Source organism: Zingiber officinale, chromosome 1B (assembly GCF_018446385.1).
Source record: "Zingiber officinale cultivar Zhangliang chromosome 1B, Zo_v1.1, whole genome shotgun sequence".
NCBI lineage: Eukaryota > Viridiplantae > Streptophyta > Magnoliopsida > Zingiberales > Zingiberaceae > Zingiber > Zingiber officinale.
Window position 1 is genome coordinate 38,631,331 of NC_055986.1, and position 17,777 is coordinate 38,649,107.

A 17,777-nucleotide genomic window follows, 5' to 3' on the forward strand; every position below is an offset into this window, starting at 1 on the left:
TGCTTATATGCTATGCCATGCTTAGTCTATTCAGTATATTCAGCTTATGTTTTAAACAGCATGATTTAAAATCATATTTGCATCGTTGCATGTTTTTGTGAGGTAGATGGTTTCTTACTAAGCTTTTTAGCTTACAGATACTACTTTTCTTATACTGCAGATAAAGGTAAAGGAAAAGTGGACTAGCAGTGGAGGCTGGAGGTCAATGCAGATCAAGATGTGTGTCGAAGGAACTGGAATAAAAGATCCTCAGGGGTTTTAGCAAACTTAAATAGTAGAAGTCTTAGTATTTCTTCTTTTATGCAATTTTGAACCTTAGAGTGTTTAAATCATGGGAGATTTATTTAGTTTGTTAGTAATTATGTTAGAATGCTAGTTAATAGTTGTTAGAGTGTATTTCCATTGATTTTAGAATTGTTGTGTGAGATTCTAGCACGCCAAAGTGCTGAAATCAGAGTTCCCGGGCGAAATCAGAACTCTGATCGGTCTCCAGACCCACTGGATCGATCAGCCGACCGATCCATGCAGATACAGTATGCTACTGTATCCTCCTGGATCGGTCAGCCGACCGATCCAGTACAACACCGTAGCGAGTCCCAAGTCTCCAGGTGCCTGGATCGGTCTGCGGACCGATCCAGACACACTTGGATCGGTCAGCTGACCGATCCAGCCTCTGTCGGATCGGTCCACCGACCGATCCAGCTGGGCACAGCATCGCAGCGAATCTGATCGATCCGTGGATCGATCGGCAGCTAGTTGGGAAGTTTAGTTCCTAGTCCCTAGCTCAGTTGGGATGTCCAGTCCCCTTTTCCGCATGTGTACACCAGAAAAGAAGGTCTTTAGACCTTTCTTATCAGCTGTCTTAGTCATAGTAGAGTAAAATTTTGATTTAGCCCAGTTTTCCGCACAGTATAGTTTAGCAGTAATGTAGCGATTCGCCTTACAGCCAGAGTGAAGGTGGGTCGTTATAGAGTGGTATCGAGCGATGTTCCATACTTCCTACACACACATCGGCATTGTACCTGCAGCTTCCAAGTAAGAATACCTCTACTTAATTTATGCTCCTTGTTTTGTTATTACAGTTCATGTTTATATGCCTACCGCTTGTTAGTATATGATAGTTTTAAACATGATTTTAGTAGTTATATAACCGTGATTACATTAGTTATGTTATGTTCTCTATGTCTTTAGAAATGGCACGAGGACGCCCAGAAGGGCACTAGCTACTGAGCCCCAAGAAGAGGCGGTGCGGGCCTCCTCCATCTTACAAAGATTAGTGGCTCAACATAAGAACAAAGAACAGAAATAGCCACCTTAAAGGCTAATCAACAGAATACCCCCACAGTCACCCCAGGACGACTCCCGAAGTCTTAGAGGTTCCACCACCACCATCACCTCAGATAATAGATCTAGCAAGATCAAGACCAAGACCAGCCCAAAGAATGAGCCAAGAAAGGAAGCCTATCCGATCCAGTGAGCGAGTCAAGCCAGAGAACTTCTCAGGCACTAGCGAACCATGGGATGCACAAGCCTGGTTCAAAACACTGGAGAGCACGATGGAGCTTCTGGACTGGCCAGAACACGAGAAGGTGAAGTGTGCCTCCTTCTGCCTGACAGGAGACGCACGCATGTGGTGGGAAAGAATCAGAACGAAGCGCCCAGTGAACCAGATGTTATGGGCTGACTTCGAGAAGGAGTTCTTCGAGGAGTTCTTTCACATACGGGTCACAAATCGCCACTACGACGAGTTCACTGAGTTTCGTCAGGGCAACCTTTCAGTTGAGGAAGCCGTGAAGAAATTCAACAGGTTGGCTCGTCTATGCCCAGAGCTAGTCAGCACAGAGAAGGAACGAATCCGGTTGATGCTCAAGATGCTGAGGCCAGAGATAGCAGTGAACGTGGCTGGTGGCATACATAGGCCACAAACCACAGAGGAGTTAGTGAGCAGTGCCTTGACCACAGAGCATTACCAGAACAGCATAAAGCAGCAGAAGCAAGTCTCCTCAGAGTCCAAGGGCCAAGGAAACTCTCACACTCAAAAACAGCAAGGCCACAGCTCTAACTGGAAAGGAAACTCCAACAGCAAGCGTAAATCACGGAGTGACCCAAAAGGAGGACCATCTAGCAAGCGACCCAGTTATCCAAAGTGTGCTACTTGTGGGAAATTCCACCCAGGGGTTTGTCGCAAGGGCACACGAGGATGCTTTGAATGTGGACAAGAAGGGCACACGGCCAAGAGGCCCGAACAAGACCGGTCTCCCTCACCACAAGAGATTCAAGATGCAGCCACCAAAGTTATATCGACGCAGCCGCCTAGAAGGCCCACTTATCGGCCAGGCGATTGGAAGCCCCTCCACTATGGCGAATGCGAGGATTTACTCACTCACCGTAGAGGACGAGCTAATGCCTCGACAGCTTGTCACAGTCGATTAGCATTTTCAAGATAGTACTCGTTCTATTTAATATCGGGGCAACCCATTCATATATAGCCGTGGTGTTCTCCGAAAAATTAAAAATACCCTCAAGTACTCGGTGGTCGCTTTTGACGACTACCTTCAGAGATCATGGCATCCACGCACCGCCTCGAGCAAGGCCGGTCATTATAGCGCATGGAACTCTTTGTGATCCGATCCTCTGGAAATGATCGACTACGACGTCATCCTTGGAATGGACTTCGATCCGATACGGTGCTTCCATAGAGTGCAGTAAACGGAAAGTCGTATTCCAACCGAAGCACAGTTCGAGTACATCGGAGAACCAAAGAGAAAAGCCAGAAAATTTCTCTCAGCTATGAAGGCACAGAAGTTGATGGATTCGGGTTGTACGGGGTACCTAGCACATGTAGTCAATACCAGCCAGGACAAGGACCAACAGCTAGCAGGGGTCCGAGTTGTATGTGACTACCCAGCAGTCTTCCCTGAGGAGTTACCAGGCCTAGCACCAGTCAGGGAGATTGAATTTGAGATAGAGCTCTTCCCCAGCACCAATCCTATTTCCAAAGCGCCATATCGCATGGCTCCAGCAGAACTGAAGGAACTTCAGGAGCAACTACAGGAGCTGCTTGACAAGGGCTTCATACGCCCTAGTCACTCACCATGGGGAGCGCCTGTACTGTTCGTGAAGAAGAAGGATGGAAGCATGCGGCTATGCATAGACTACAGGGCACTGAATCAGGTCACGATCAAGAACAGGTATCCTCTTCCCAGAATAGATGACCTGTTCGACCAGTTAAAGGGAGCAGCAGTGTTCTCTAAGATTGACCTCAGATCAGGATATCACCAAGTCAGAGTCAAGGAGGGTGATATACCCAAGACAGCATTCAGAACCAGATACGGACACTACGAGTTCGTAGTCATGCCCTTTGGCGTGACCAATGCTCCAGCTACATTCATGGATCTCATGAACAGGGTATTCAGGGAGTATTTAGATAAGTTTGTTATTGTGTTTATCAATGACATTCTTATCTACTCAGGAACTCAGGAAGAACATGCAGAGCACCTGAAGACAGTACTACAGACACTTCAGCAAAATCAGCTATATGCCAAGTTCACGAAATGTGAATTCTGGCTTGATCAGGTGTCTTTCCTAGGTCACATCATCTCAAAGGATGGTATTATGATAGATCCCAGCAAGATAGAAGCAGTAAGTAACTGGAAGAGACCTAAGAACGCCAGCGAAATCAGGAGCTTTCTGGGGTTAGCAGGATATTACAGGAAGTTTGTAGAGGACTTCTCCAGGATAGCCTCCCCACTGACAGCTCTTACCAGAAAGAACAAGAAATTTCAGTGGAAAGAGGACTGTGAGAACAGCTTCAGCGAGCTAAAAAGGAGATTGACCAGTGCTCCCATTTTGGCTCTACCAGACAACACTAGCAGCTTTGACATCTATAGTGATGCCTCTAAGTTGGGACTAGGAGCAGTACTGATGCAAAATGGCAAGGTGATCGCCTATGCCTCCAGACAACTCAAGGATTATGAGAAGAATTACCCTACTCATGATCTTGAGCTTGCAGCAGTAGTGTTCGCTCTCAAAATTTGGAGACATTACTTATATGGAGCGCAGTGCAGAGTGTATACAGATCATCAGAGTCTGAAGTACTTCTTCACTCAGAAGGATCTGAACATGCGACAGCGCAGATGGCTTGAGCTGGTCAAAGACTACGATATAGACATCCTCTACCATCCAGGGAAAGCCAATAAGGTAGCCGACGACTAAGCGTAAAATCCAGCATACCTTATTATCTCTTATGACCATGTCACCGCCCCTACTGTAGGAGATCGAGATTTTGGTCTCGAACTCATCATTAGACAGCTCTTTACTATGACCTTAGAGTCTACCTTGTTTGGTGATATTCAGTCAGCTGAGGACCGAATTCAGAAAATCAAGCAAGGGCTAGCGTAATCGTAAAGTAGAGAATTGAGTATCCGATAGGTGGTGTTGTACTTTGGTGATGCACTGTGTTCCATCGGAGGAGGCACGAGATGCATTTTAGATGAGGCTCACAAGACCCCTATGCGATGCATCCAGTTCCACCAAAATGTACCAAGACCAAGAACCATTTTGGTGGCCCGGATGAAGCGGGACATCGCCAGATATATTAGCATCCGCCTCACCCGCCGAGGGTCAAGGCGTAACATCACGACAGGAGGAGTTCGCAATACGGATTTTCAGAATGGAAGTGGAGGATATCTCTATGGATTTCATAGTGGGACTACCCGTAACCACGAATGGTTTTGACGCCATCTGGGTGATAGTCGACAGGTTGACTAAATCAGCCCACTTCTTAGCTATCAAGATATCCTACTCCATGGAGAAGCTAGCTCAGTTGTATCTCCAGGAGATCGTCAGACTACATGGAGTCCCACGAACCATCATTTCAGACAGAGACAGCAGATTCACATCACACTTCTGGGAGTGGGCACTAAGTTAAAGTTCAGCACAGCATTCCATCCTCAGACAGATGGTCAAACGGAGCGAGTAAATCAGGTACTCGAAGATATGCTCCGAGCGTGTGCCCTAGACTTCAAGGGAAGTTGGTGCAAATATCTGAGTTTAGCAGAATTTGCATACAACAACAGCTATCAGGCCACTATCGGCATGACACCTTACGAGGCTCTCTATGGGCGGAGGTGTAGATCTCCAATCTGCTGGTATGAGAGTGGTGAACAGAAAGAACTAGAACTTCAGACAGATCTAGTAGCAGATACCACAGCAGCCATACAGCAGATCCGCCAGAGGATAGAGACAGCTCAGAGCCGCCAGAAGAGCTATGCTGATACCCTTAGAGTTTTCAGTTGGGGATTCAGTGTTCCTCAGAGTGGCTCCCATGAAGGGAGTAATGCGTTTTGGGAAAAAGGGCAAGCTAAGTCCCAGATATGTGGGACCATACCTTATCAGCAGAAGAGTGGGCAAGGTAGCATATGAGCTAGAGCTACCCCAGGAAATGTCAGCTGTCCACAACGTATTTCATGTCTCTATGCTGAAGAAGCATACCCCAGATGCCACCCAGGTGATTGAGCCCCAGTCGGTACAGATCCGCGAGGACCTCAGCTATGATAGTCGGCCTATTCAGATAATAGACCGAGCAGTTAAGAAATTACGGAACAAGGAAGTACCATTAGTCAAAGTCATTTGGCACAGTCACACAGCAGAAGAGGCAACTTGGGAGACAGAAGCCAGCATGAGACAGAAGTACCCAGAATTATTCTAAGTTCGAGGACGAACTTTTTATAAGGTATGGGGAGTTGTAACGCCCGAAAATTCTCAAATTATTTTTAGAAATATTCTATGATTTTTCTGAAATTTTTAGATATTTTTCCGGAATTTTCCGAGTAGCGGAAGCAGCAAAAATAATTAGAACCGCAAAATAGCTTAGGCGGGAATCGAACCCGAGACCTATGGCTTAGGGATAATGTTGGGAACCAGTTGAACCCAGCAGGGCCGTGCTGAAAGGAAAGGGAACCAATTATAATTATAATTGGGTTGGCCGAATTAGTTACTTAGTATAAATAGGGAGGTTAAGTTGGGGGTTGGTTTATTTTGAGAACTTGGTTCGGCAACATCAAATTTCATCGTGACCTATCCCTCTCCCAAAAACCTTCACCGCCGCCCACTCCTCTTCCTCCTCCTCATCTCGGCGCCCAAGCCCCAAGGGCTCTCGGATCACCTTCCGGCGACGACTCCAACACGAAAAAGGTTCTTCTCTGCGAGAGGAACGCAAAGACGTGAGCGGATCGTCGAGAAGGTCATCTCCACCGGACTTCTAGCGAATAGAATCGTAAGAAATTACGAACAGGAGGTAAGAAACCCCTCACCTGCAGTATAATAGCTACCGTTTGATTTTCTGTGCATTAGTTTAGTTATATGCGTATGTTTTTGACACATAGGGTGTATTTAACCCTCCTCGCAGGTTTAGGGATTTAGTGAGTACATTTAGATGGGCCGGACACGTCTTTTCTCCTTCAGTTGGAGGTTTAGATGCGGTTGGGTGCCTAAAGGTAGTCTCCCTAATAGAGAGGGGAGTTAAAGCACACTAGGTGGTCGATTAAATAACTAGCTTAGAAAAAATGCAACCTAGGCATTTTTATTAGCACAGTTGAATGCATTAGAAGCATCTAAATCAGTAAATCAGTTTATTCTAGTTTATATGGGACTACGGTCCAATGGGTGGGCTCCCACAGTCGCCTCTAGGTTCAGACAACCTAGCTCTAGGTTCAGATAACCTAGAAAGAGCAAGATAAGCAATTTAGCTATACTCAAGATTTTACTTTTCATGGCACTGTATGGATTAGATATCCATTGGGTTAGACTCGGTCCCTAGGTTTAGATAACCTAGTAGCTCTACTAAATTCGGGATTTGCAACCCCGGGTCTAGTTAGAGATGCGCGCATAGCAAGTACAGTTGCCGGGGCCAAACAGCAGCATGATTACTATTTTCACTTATTATGATATTAGCTTTCAAACTCTTAATTCAATCCAGTGATTATAGTTTAAGATCAGTTTTAGCTTAGTTCAGTTTCAGTTTCAGTATCATGCTCCAGCTTAGTTTTTTTGTGTGAATATGCATGATAACTTTATGTGCAGTTGTTATACATGTTTATATGTTCAGCTTTAGATATGCCATGATTGTATGCTTATATGCTATGCCATGCTTAGTCTATTCAGTATATTTAGCTTATGTTTTAAACAGCATGATTTAAAATCATATTTGCATCGTTGCATGTTTTTGTGAGGTAGATGGTTTCTTACTAAGCTTTTTAGCTTACAGATACTACTTTTCTTATACTGCAGATAAAGGTAAAGGAAAAGTGGACTAGCAGTGGAGGCTGGAGGTCAATGCAGATCAAGATGTGTGTGGAAGGAACTGGAATAAAAGATCCTCAGGGGTTTTAGCAAGCTTAAATAGTAGAAGCCTTAGTATTTCTTCTTTTATGCAATTTTGAACCTTAGAGTGTTTAAATCATGGGAGATTTATTTAGTTTGTTAGTAATTATGTTAGAATGCTGGTTAATAGTTGTTAGAATGTATTTCCATTGATTTTAGAATTGTTGTGTGAGATTTTGGCACGCCAAAGTGCTGAAATCAGAGTTCCCGGGCGAAATCAGAACTCTGATCGGTCTCCAGACCGATCGGTCAGCCAACCGATCCAGACAGATACAGTATGCTACTATATCCTCCTGGATCGGTCAGCCGACCGATCCAGACAGATACAGTATGCTACTGTAACCTCCTGGATCGGTCAGCCGACCGATCCAGCACGATACAGTAGCATTCCAGGAGAGCTTCAGGTGTCTGGATCGGTCTGCCGACCGATCCAGACATACCTGGATCGGTCTGACCGACCGATCCAGCCACACCTGGATCGGTCAGCCGACCGATCCAGTTGGGAACAGAACGACCACAACTCTGATCGATCTGTGGATCGATCGGCAGGTCAGTAGGTAGTTGGGAAGTTCAGTTTCTAGTCCCTAGCTCAGTTGGGATGTTCAATTCCCCCTCCTTAGCATATGTATACCAGCAAAGAAGGTCTTTAGACCTTTCTTATCAGTTGTATCCATCATTAGTAGAGTAAAATTTTGATTATCCCAGTTTTTCGCACAGTATAGTTTAGCATAATCGTAGCGACCGGCCTTACAGCCAGTACCCAGAAGGTGGGTCATTACACTGGGTGCTTGTTTAAGTCCATATAATACTTTCTTTAACTTAAAGACATAATCAGGGTGTTCTAGATTTTCAAACCCAGGAGGCTGACCTACATAAACTTCTTCTTTTATTAATCCATTGAGAAAAGCTGACTTAACATCCATTTGATATAGTTTGAATCCCTTATGGGCTGCATAACTTAGTAACATTCTAATGGATTCTAATCTGGCTACTGGGGCATAGGTCTCATCGTAGTCAAGTCCTTCAACTTGACTGAACCCTTTGGCAACTAGCCTAGCCTTATTCCTAGTAATTTCCCCAGTTTCATTTAATTTGTTTCTAAATACCCATTTTGTTTATATTATTTTTTTATCTTTAGGTGGTGGTACTAGATCTCAAACTTCATTACACTCAAATTAAGCTAGTTCTTCTTGCATAGCGATGATCCAATCTGGATCAAGTAGGGATTCAGCTACAGTTTTGGGTTCAATTTTTGAAATCAGGGAAATTTGACTTAGGTTCCTAAAGGATTATCTTGTCTGAACCCTTAGGTCCGGGTCACCAATTATTTGATCAGTTGGATGGTTAGGGTTGACTCTTATAGTTCTAGGGGGTTGATTTTCTTGAGTGTGTTCATCTTCTTCATAGTCTAGGGATTTGATTGGTTTCTTCAGAATTATTATTTTCAATAGGTTGAAGTTGAGTTTGTCCTTGGGTTTCTTCAAATTTTACATTTGTGGTTTCCTCGATTTTTAACGTAATTTTATTATATATTCTGTAACCCCTACCGTTTAGAGAATATCCTACAAAAATTCCATTTTCTACTTTAGAGGTAAATTTTCTTAAGTGTTCTCTAGTATTTAAAATGAAGGCTGGACACCCAAATACTTTAAAATATTTTATGTTGGGTTGTTTGTTATAAAATATTTCAAAGAAGGTTTTATTATGTCTTTTATTTAATGTTGTTCTATTTTGCACATAGCAGGCTGTACTAACAGCTTCTGCCCAAAAATATTTAGGTAAGTTATATTCATTTAACATAGTTCTAGAGTCTTCCAGTAAGGTTCTATTTTTTCTTTCTACAATTCTATTTTGTTGGGGAGTTTTAGGACACGAAAATTCGTGATGGTAGCCATTTTCAAGACAGAATTTGTTAAAATTATGATTTTTAAATTCTCCCCCGTTGTCACTCCTAATTCTTTTAATTTTAAGATCTTTTTCGTTTTCAATTTGTTTGCAGAAGTTTGTAAAGATTTCAAAAGTTTCGTATTTATGTTTTAAAAATTTTACCCAAGTAAACCTAGAATAATCATCTATTATTACTAAACAATATAAGTTTCCATTTATTGATTTGACTCCATGGGAGTCAAAAAGGTCTAAATGTAGAAGTTCTAATATTGAGTTGGTTTGTGGCTGATTGGTTGGTTTGTGAGTGGATTTTGTTTGTTTACCTTGTTGACAAGCATTACATATGGTTAAATCTAGGTTGGGTAATTTTGGTAAGCCTCACACTAGTCCATTTAATTTGCTTATATTTCTAAAGTTGGTGTGAGACATTCTCCTATGCCATAACCAAGTTTCTTCTTTTTGTGTTAAATAACACTTAATTGAAGAAGTGGTTAGGTTGATAGCATAGATGTTGTCTTTTCTAAAACCTTTTAGGCTTATAGTAGGATTATCTAGATGTTTGATTAAACACTATGTGGATAGAAATTTAACCTTATACCTAGTATCACACAATTGACTTATACTCAGGAGATTGTATTTAAAATTCTCGACAAGTAGAACATTTGTAATTATGAAATCTATTTTTAATTCAATATTACCTATACAAATTACCTTGAGTTTGTCGTTGTTTCCAAAGGCAACTGTTCCTAAGCTTTTGTAAGTGAGTTGAGTGAACTTGGTGTGATATCCAGTCATGTATTTGGAGCAACCACTGTCCAAAATCCACTTGATTTCCTACAATGAGTAGGAATTTAAGGTAGTCTTTTAGAATTTTTAAAGTTAAATTTTAAAATAAAATTTTAAAGTTAATTTAATTTTTAAAATAATTTTTTAAAGTTAATTTAATAATTTTAAAAATAATTTTTAAAGTTAATTTAATTTTTAAAATAATTTTTTAAAGTTAATTTAAAAAATAATTTTTAAAGTTAATTTAATTTTTAAAATAATTTTTTTAAGTTAATTTAATAATTTTTAAAATAATTTTTAAAGTTAATTTAATTTTTAAAATAATTTTTTAAAGTTAATTTAATAATTTTTAAAATAAATTTTTTTTTAAAGTTAATTTAATAATTTTTAAAATAATTTTTAAAGTTAATTTAATTTTTAAAATAATTTTTTTTAAAGTTAATTTAATAATTTTTAAAATAATTTTTAAAGTTAATTTAATTTTTAAAATATTTTTTTAAAGTTAATTTAATAATTTTTAAAATAATTTTATAGTTAATTTAATTTTTAAAATTAGTTTAATTTTTAAAATTAGTTTAATTTTTAAAATAAATTTTTTAAAAGTTAATTTAATAATTTTTATAAGTTAATTTAAATTTTAAAATAATTTTTAAAGTTAATTTAATTTTTAAATTATATTTTTTTTAAAGTTAATTTAATAATTTTTAAAATAATTTTTAATGTTAATTTAATTATTAAAATAATTTTTTAAAGTTAATTTAATTTTTAAAATAATTTTTTTTAAAGTTAATTTAATAACTTTTAAAGTTAATTTAATTTTTAAAATAATTTTTTAAAGTTAATTTAATAATTTTTAAAATATTTTTTTAAAATTTAAGTTAATTTTTAAAGTTAAAAATAAATTAATCGTAATTCATTTTAGTTATTTAATTCGAAATTTGATTAATTCAAAATTTTACTTAACTAATTTAATTTAATTAACTTAATTCGAAATTTAATTTTGATCCTTAGTTATATCACCCGATCTAAGTTTTCAATCAGGGAATCCTATAATTTTGTGAGATGAATTAGATTTAATTATAGAGTTTGGTTTAACTTGTGTTAGATTCAGGTTTAGCTTTGGTCTCAACAAATAGATATTCTTCGGATAAACTTCTAAGCTTGGTGAGTCACTTGGACGTCATTAGAAGTAACCAACCTTTCGAGGTTTTCTGAATAGTCCTATCCACGGAGCTTAGTACTAAACCTTGGTCTAACTAGTTATGATCCGTTTAAAGGTAGCTTCGGTCGATTCCATTTGGCCAAATGCACCATATTGAAGTCATATCTTTCTAGACATGCGATGCCCAAGCTTCCCCAACGTACTATCATCAAAAAACTTCACCAGTACCATGATTCAAGTTAAACTGGGTCCTTTTTTAACTAATCCTAACTACCCTGCCGGGTTAGTTTATTTGGGTTACCCTGTCGGGTAAGATAGTTTTGGAGGTGCCAGCTATTATGGAGTCTCCCCCTGAATTATTAGCCTTTAATTTAAATTTTCGTTTTAGGTTTGTGTCTATTTCTTTTATAGTTATAATTAACTTGGTGATAATTTATATTTTGTTGAGTTTTAAAATGTTTAAATTTTGAATTTTTTGATTTAGGTTTGTATATTTGGTTTTTGATTTGGTTTATTCGAGTTTATATAATATATTTTTTCTTTAGGTATATAATATTGATTAAGTCTTACTTGCGTGGTCAAACACACTTTCGGAACCCAAGCTTGATTAGTTGATTTGTATTGAGTTATTAATGATTTAAAAGTTTTATTTGAGTTTGACTTGTATCCGAGTTCGGTTTTATTATAACACGCCTTTTGATTATTCAGGATTAAGTCTAGATTTTTTGATCTTGTAGTGAATTTTTCTAACATTTCTTTTAACTTATTAATTTCTGGTTTTAATGATGAATTCTCCTCAAGTGTTAGATCTTGAGTTGGATTTGAATTTTTGATTTGTTCCTTGAGGTCTTGATTTTCCTCAAAGAGTGATTTGTTTTCATTTTCTATTTTAACCAATTTACTATTTAAGTAGGAAATAATTTTTAAAAAAAAATTTGTTTAAATTGAAATATACCTCATCCGGGCCTTCGGAAACGAGTACGAACTCGTGGCTCGATTCAGGTTCGGACCCGTCTTCCGATTCATCTCCCGATTCGTCTTCCGTTTCAGCTTCGCGGGCCATCAGCGCGAGGTGGCTCTGGTGCTTCTGCTATTCTACCTCCGATTCGTCCGAGGAGGAGGAGTCCCACGTTGCTTTGAGGGCCTTCTTTTTGGTCAGCTTCGGTTTGTCGAGCTTCAGTCTTGGGCATTCGTTCTTGTAGTGCCCCTTTTTGTTGCATTCGAAGCAAGTCACGTTCTTTTGTTCCGCGGGAGAACTGATCTTTTGAAGGTCCTTCTTGCTGAAGCTCCTTTTTCTCCTGGTGAACATTTTTCTTACCAAGTTCACTAGGTATTCTTCGTCTTCGGAATCTTGATCGGAATCTTCTTCAGATTAAGACTTGCTCTTCTTTTCTTTGGAGGAGCCTGCAAATAAAGCAACATCTTTCTCGGCTCCAGCATTAGTTTGTTCATGCAGTTCTAACTCACAAAAAAGCTCGTCTAACTTTAATTTAGATAAAATTTTGGAAATTTTGTAGGCATCTACGATCGATGCCCACAAACTATTACGTGGAAAAGCATTTAGTGCGTACCTTATTAAGTCTCTGTTTTCCATCTGGTGGCCTATCGCGTGGAGTCCGTTGAGGATGTCCTTGATCCTCGCGTGCAGTTGACTTGCCGTTTCCCCTTCCTGCATTTTTATGTTAAATATTTTATTTAAAAGTAAGTCTCTTTTTGTTACCTTTGCGTCGCTCGTTCCTTCGTGCAGCTCGATCAGTTTGTCCCACAATTCTTTAGCGTTCTGATGCGGTCCGACCCGGTTTAGCTCTTCTCGTGTTAGACGGCAGTGTAGCGTGTTGATTTCTTTGTTTTCTGTCGACGCCTTTTTCCTCATGTCCGGAGTCCACTGTTCCGGGTCTAGTGAATTTCCGGAGTTGTCGACTGGAGCTCGGTAGGCCTTTATGACGCTGAACCATTGATCGTAGTCCGTCTTTAGGTACACCTCCATTCTTTTCTTCCAGTACGAGAAGTCATCCCCGTTGAATAGGGGAGGACGTACTGTGCTGAAGCCTTCTAGTTGAGACATCCTGCACACAAGTAAACAACGACAACAAAAAAAATATCCCAAGACTTGGTCTTGGATTAGCAGTGCGGGAAAAAATAATAGAAGTATCTAAATTGGTGTTGCACCAATTTAGATTTAATTGCAACGAAATTTTTTTTTCCAAAACAGGTAATAATACCAGATTGGAATTAAGCGTAAAACTGAAAACCGAAAAATAAAAGTTAATATTTCACCTCCTGTCTGATTGGTGGTTGCACCAAATCAAAGCGGTACATGCTTTGATACCACTTGTTGGATCGTAAGAATTCGATAGAGGGGGGTGAATATCGATTCGAAAAATAACGAGTGTAAGCGCGGCGGAATTAAAAACAATAGACAAATGAACACGATGTTTTTACTTCGTTCGGAGCCTGTGATGACTCCTACTCGAAGGCTCGTACTCCGTGAGTACTTTCGTTGGGCAATTTACTAGCAATTCGAAATAATAATTACAAATACAGTACAAGAAATGCTAATAAAAAGTAAAATTAAGCTATACCGACAGAAGGAAAACTACAAGGACAAGAGCGCGTTGTCGGAGCTTCATTAGCGTCGTTGGAGCGCAGAGCAGCAGAGCAAGCAATCTGAGAGTTCTGAATTGATATTGAAGCTCCACACCTGGGGCTTCTTTTATACGCTACTCCGGGCACCTGGATCTCTTCCGGACGCCCTGGTGCGACGTGGCAAGTCCCATCAGCGAACTCCACGTGGCGACGACTCGACATGGATAATATTTGCTTCCGGGCGCCCGGATCCCTTCCGGGCGCCCGGACCTCCTATTTCCAGAAACTCCTTCTCCTGCAAAATAGAGTTAGTCCGAGGCAAATATATATATCCTGTAAAACAGATTGTTAGCACAATTAAAGTTCAACAAAGTAATATGATTTAATAGAAAAGAGTATGACTTAGATTCCGTCTTCCCGAGACCGGAATCTAGTCACGATCTCGACTTAGATATCCGAAATGGATCTAAGCCGGATCGACACCTAATGTTCCCTTCCTGGGAACGCGTCCTCGCAGTCACTCCCCTCCAGTGACTTACCTTACTTACCTGCCAGACGTCCGGTCAACCCGTCAACCCGTCTGGACTTCGTGCCAGCTATCCGGTCAGCCCGTCGACCTAGCTGGACTTCGTGCCTGTAACGATCCAATTTTCCCTATTTCGAGTTTTAAATGTCCTTAAAAATATTTGGAAATGCTTTAGAAATATTCTAGAGATTTTTAGAAATTTTTAGAGTATTTTTATGCAATTTTTGGAGGTCGTTTGGTATTTTTACTAAACGAAAGAAGTTTGCGAAAAGAAATGTCCAAGCCGAGATTCGAACCATGGACCTCGGGTTTGTTAGTTGCTACTCGGAAAGCCTAGAGGTTCCACTGTACAAAAATTTTGTACAAAGGTCTGAACCTTTTCCTAGCTACCATGTGTTCTTTTAAATTAAATTTTGGATCGCCTGCGGAACTTAACACGTTTGATCCAAAACTTAATCTATTCATTCTTTTAGGTTTTGACTTGGGTTTCCTGCGGAACTTAACACGTTCGACCCAAATCACCTTAAGTTATTAATTCCATTAAATATTAATTTCCATAATTGGTTCCCAGTACTGACGTGGCGAGGCACATGGCCTTCTTGGATATGGGAGCAACCACCACCGACTAGACAAAACCTTTTATGGAAAGCTAATATTTAATTTCCTAAAATAACTTTAGGTTAACCGAAAAGAACAATCAAATCACAAGGAAAAAGAAAACAAAAGAACACAACATCGAAAAACATATTCGAAATACTAGAATCGCATGCCTCTTGTATTTGGTATTATTTCCAAAAATAACTAGTATGATGCGGAAAGTAAAATTACTAGTTATACCTTTTAGAAAGACCTCTTGATCTTCTACCGTATTCCTCTTCTAACCTCGGACGTTGTGTGGGCAACGATCTTCCGAGATGAGAAACCACCAAAGCACCTTCTTCTCCTTTCTTCAAGTTTCGGCCAAGCACTATGCTTCCAAGAGATGAAGATCTTTTTCCACCAATCAAGCTCCAAGGGATGTAAGCTTTCTCTCCTTCTTCTCCAAGCTAAAATCCGGCCACCACTTGATCTTCAAGGAGGAAGAGAGGTCCGGCCACAAGATGGAGAGAAGAGAAAAGAAGGAGGCCGGCCACACCAAGGAAGAAAAGAGGGAGAAAATAATAGAGGTTGTTCACCCATGAAGGCTCCTCTACCTCCTCTTTTATAATCCTTGGTCTTGGCAAATAAGGAAATTTTAATAAAAATTTCCTTAATTCTTTTGTTATGAAAAGAGAAAATTTATTTAATTAAAAAAATTTTCTTCTCACTAAAACATGGCCGACCACTTACTTCCTCAAATCAAGGAGAGTTTTAATTAAACAAGAATTAAAACTTCCTAATTTGTTTCCGGAAATTTATAAAAATTTCTCCAATAATTTTATCCCTTCATGATTGGTTTATAAAAAGGAAATTTAATAAATTAAAATCTTTCTTTTAAACATGTGGATAAAAAGAAAGTTATCTCTATAAATTAAAATCTCTTTTAATCTACAAATAAGGAAAGATATCAAATCTTTTCTTAATCTTTTGTAGAAACTTATAAAAGAGAATATTTAATTTTAAACTCTCTTTTAAATCATGAACATAATTAAAAAGGAAAGTTTTCTTAAAATTTAAAATCCTCCTTTAATCAACAAATAAGGAAAGATTTCAAATTTTAAACTCTCTTTTAAACATGTAGATGATTTACAAATAAGGAAAGTTTTTACCAAAAATTAAAACCATCCTTTTAATCTACAAATAAGGAAAGAGATTAATCTCTTCTCTTAATCTTTTGTAGAAAGCTATAAAAGGAAATTTTTAATTTTAAACTCTCTTTTAAAATCATGATATCCACATAAGAAATAATTTTAATAAAAATCCCTTTTTAATATTTTAGTGGCCGGCCACCTAAGCTTGGGACCCAAGCTTTGGCCGACCACCAACTTGGCTCATCCAATTGGTCTTGGCCGGCCCTAGCTTGGGTTCCAAGCTAGCTTGGCCGACCCCATTGGATGGGTAAGAAGGTGGGTATGTGGTGGGTATAAATCTCTATATACAAGAGGCTACGATAGAGACCGAGAGGAGGAATTGGTTTTGGTCTCTTGATGAAATTAAGCATCCCGTGTTCGCCGCGAACACACAACTTAATTTTATCAATAATAATTCATTCCACTAGAGAACTATTATTGAACTACCGCACCAATCCCAAATTACATTTTGGGCTCCTTCTTATTATGAGTGTGTTAGTCTCCCTGTGTTTAAGATGTCGAATGCCCACTAATTAAGTAAGTTACTGACAACTCACTTAATTAATATCTAGCTCCAAGAGTAGTACCACTCAACTTCATCGTCATGTCGGACTAAGTCCACCTGCAGGGTTTAACATGACAATCCTTATGAGCTCCTCTTGGGGACATTCTCAACCTAGATCACTAGGACACAGTTTCCTTCTATAATCAACAACACACACTATAAGTGATATCATTTCCCAACTTATCGGGTTTATTGATTTATCGAACTAAATCTCACCCATTGATAAATTAAAGAAATAAATATCAAATATATGTGCTTGTTATTATATTAGGATTAAGAGCACACACTTCCATAATAACTGAGGTCTTTATTCTTTTATAAAGTCAGTATAAAAGGAACGACCTCAAATGGTCCTACTCAATACACTCTAAGTGTACTAGTGTAATCATATAGTTAAGATAAACTAATACCTAATTACACTACGACCTTCCAATGGTTTGTTCCTTTCCATCTTGGTCGTGAGCTACTGTTTATAATTTATAAGGAACCGATAACATGATCTTCTGTATGTGACACCACACACCATGTTATCTACAATATAAATTAATTGAGCAACTACATTTATCATAAATGTAGACATTTGACCAATGTGATTCTTATTTCTAGATTAATGTTTATACCAAAAGCTAGGCTTTTAGTATACACTCTAACAATTTCCCACTTATACTAAAAGACTAAGCTGCCATATCTGCTGTCATACATATGATTCCCAACCCTTCAACATGTCCATCAAAAGCTCTTGCCTTAAGGACCTTAGTGAAAAGATCTATAGGTCATCACCTGATGCAATCTAGGCAGCAACAACTTCTCCTCGTTTATACGATTTCTCGTATTGGGTGGTACTTATTGTGTTTACTTGCCTTATAGACTTATGGTTTCTTCGAGTTTGATACTGCACCAACATTATTACATTAAATTGTAACAATCTTTGGACAAACCAGAAATCATATCTAAGTCTATCTTGAGGTTATTGAGTCATTCAGCTTTTATGGCTACCTCAGAGGCTTGCCATATACTAAGCTTCTATGGTGGAGTCCAGAAAAACACCTATGCTTATCACTCTTCCATAGTTATGACTATACCTCCTAAAGTAATCACAAAACCCCGAGGTTG

General features: G+C 38.9%; 1 protein-coding gene across 1 annotated transcript in view; it reads left to right on the top strand.

Moving 5' to 3' along the window:
• The window catches only part of LOC122055200 (receptor-like serine/threonine-protein kinase NCRK), a gene marked incomplete at its 3' end in the record, with an annotated part of 32,362 nt that extends 25,027 nt beyond the window's left edge, over window positions 1–7,335 (top strand). Inside the window, exons 12-13 of the mRNA XM_042616579.1 lie at window positions 161–166; window positions 7,291–7,335. Of these exons, the coding sequence (XP_042472513.1) occupies window positions 161–166; window positions 7,291–7,335 (51 nt within the window). The remainder of the gene's footprint in view (window positions 1–160; window positions 167–7,290) is intronic.
• Window positions 7,336–17,777: the final 10,442 nt, after the last annotated feature.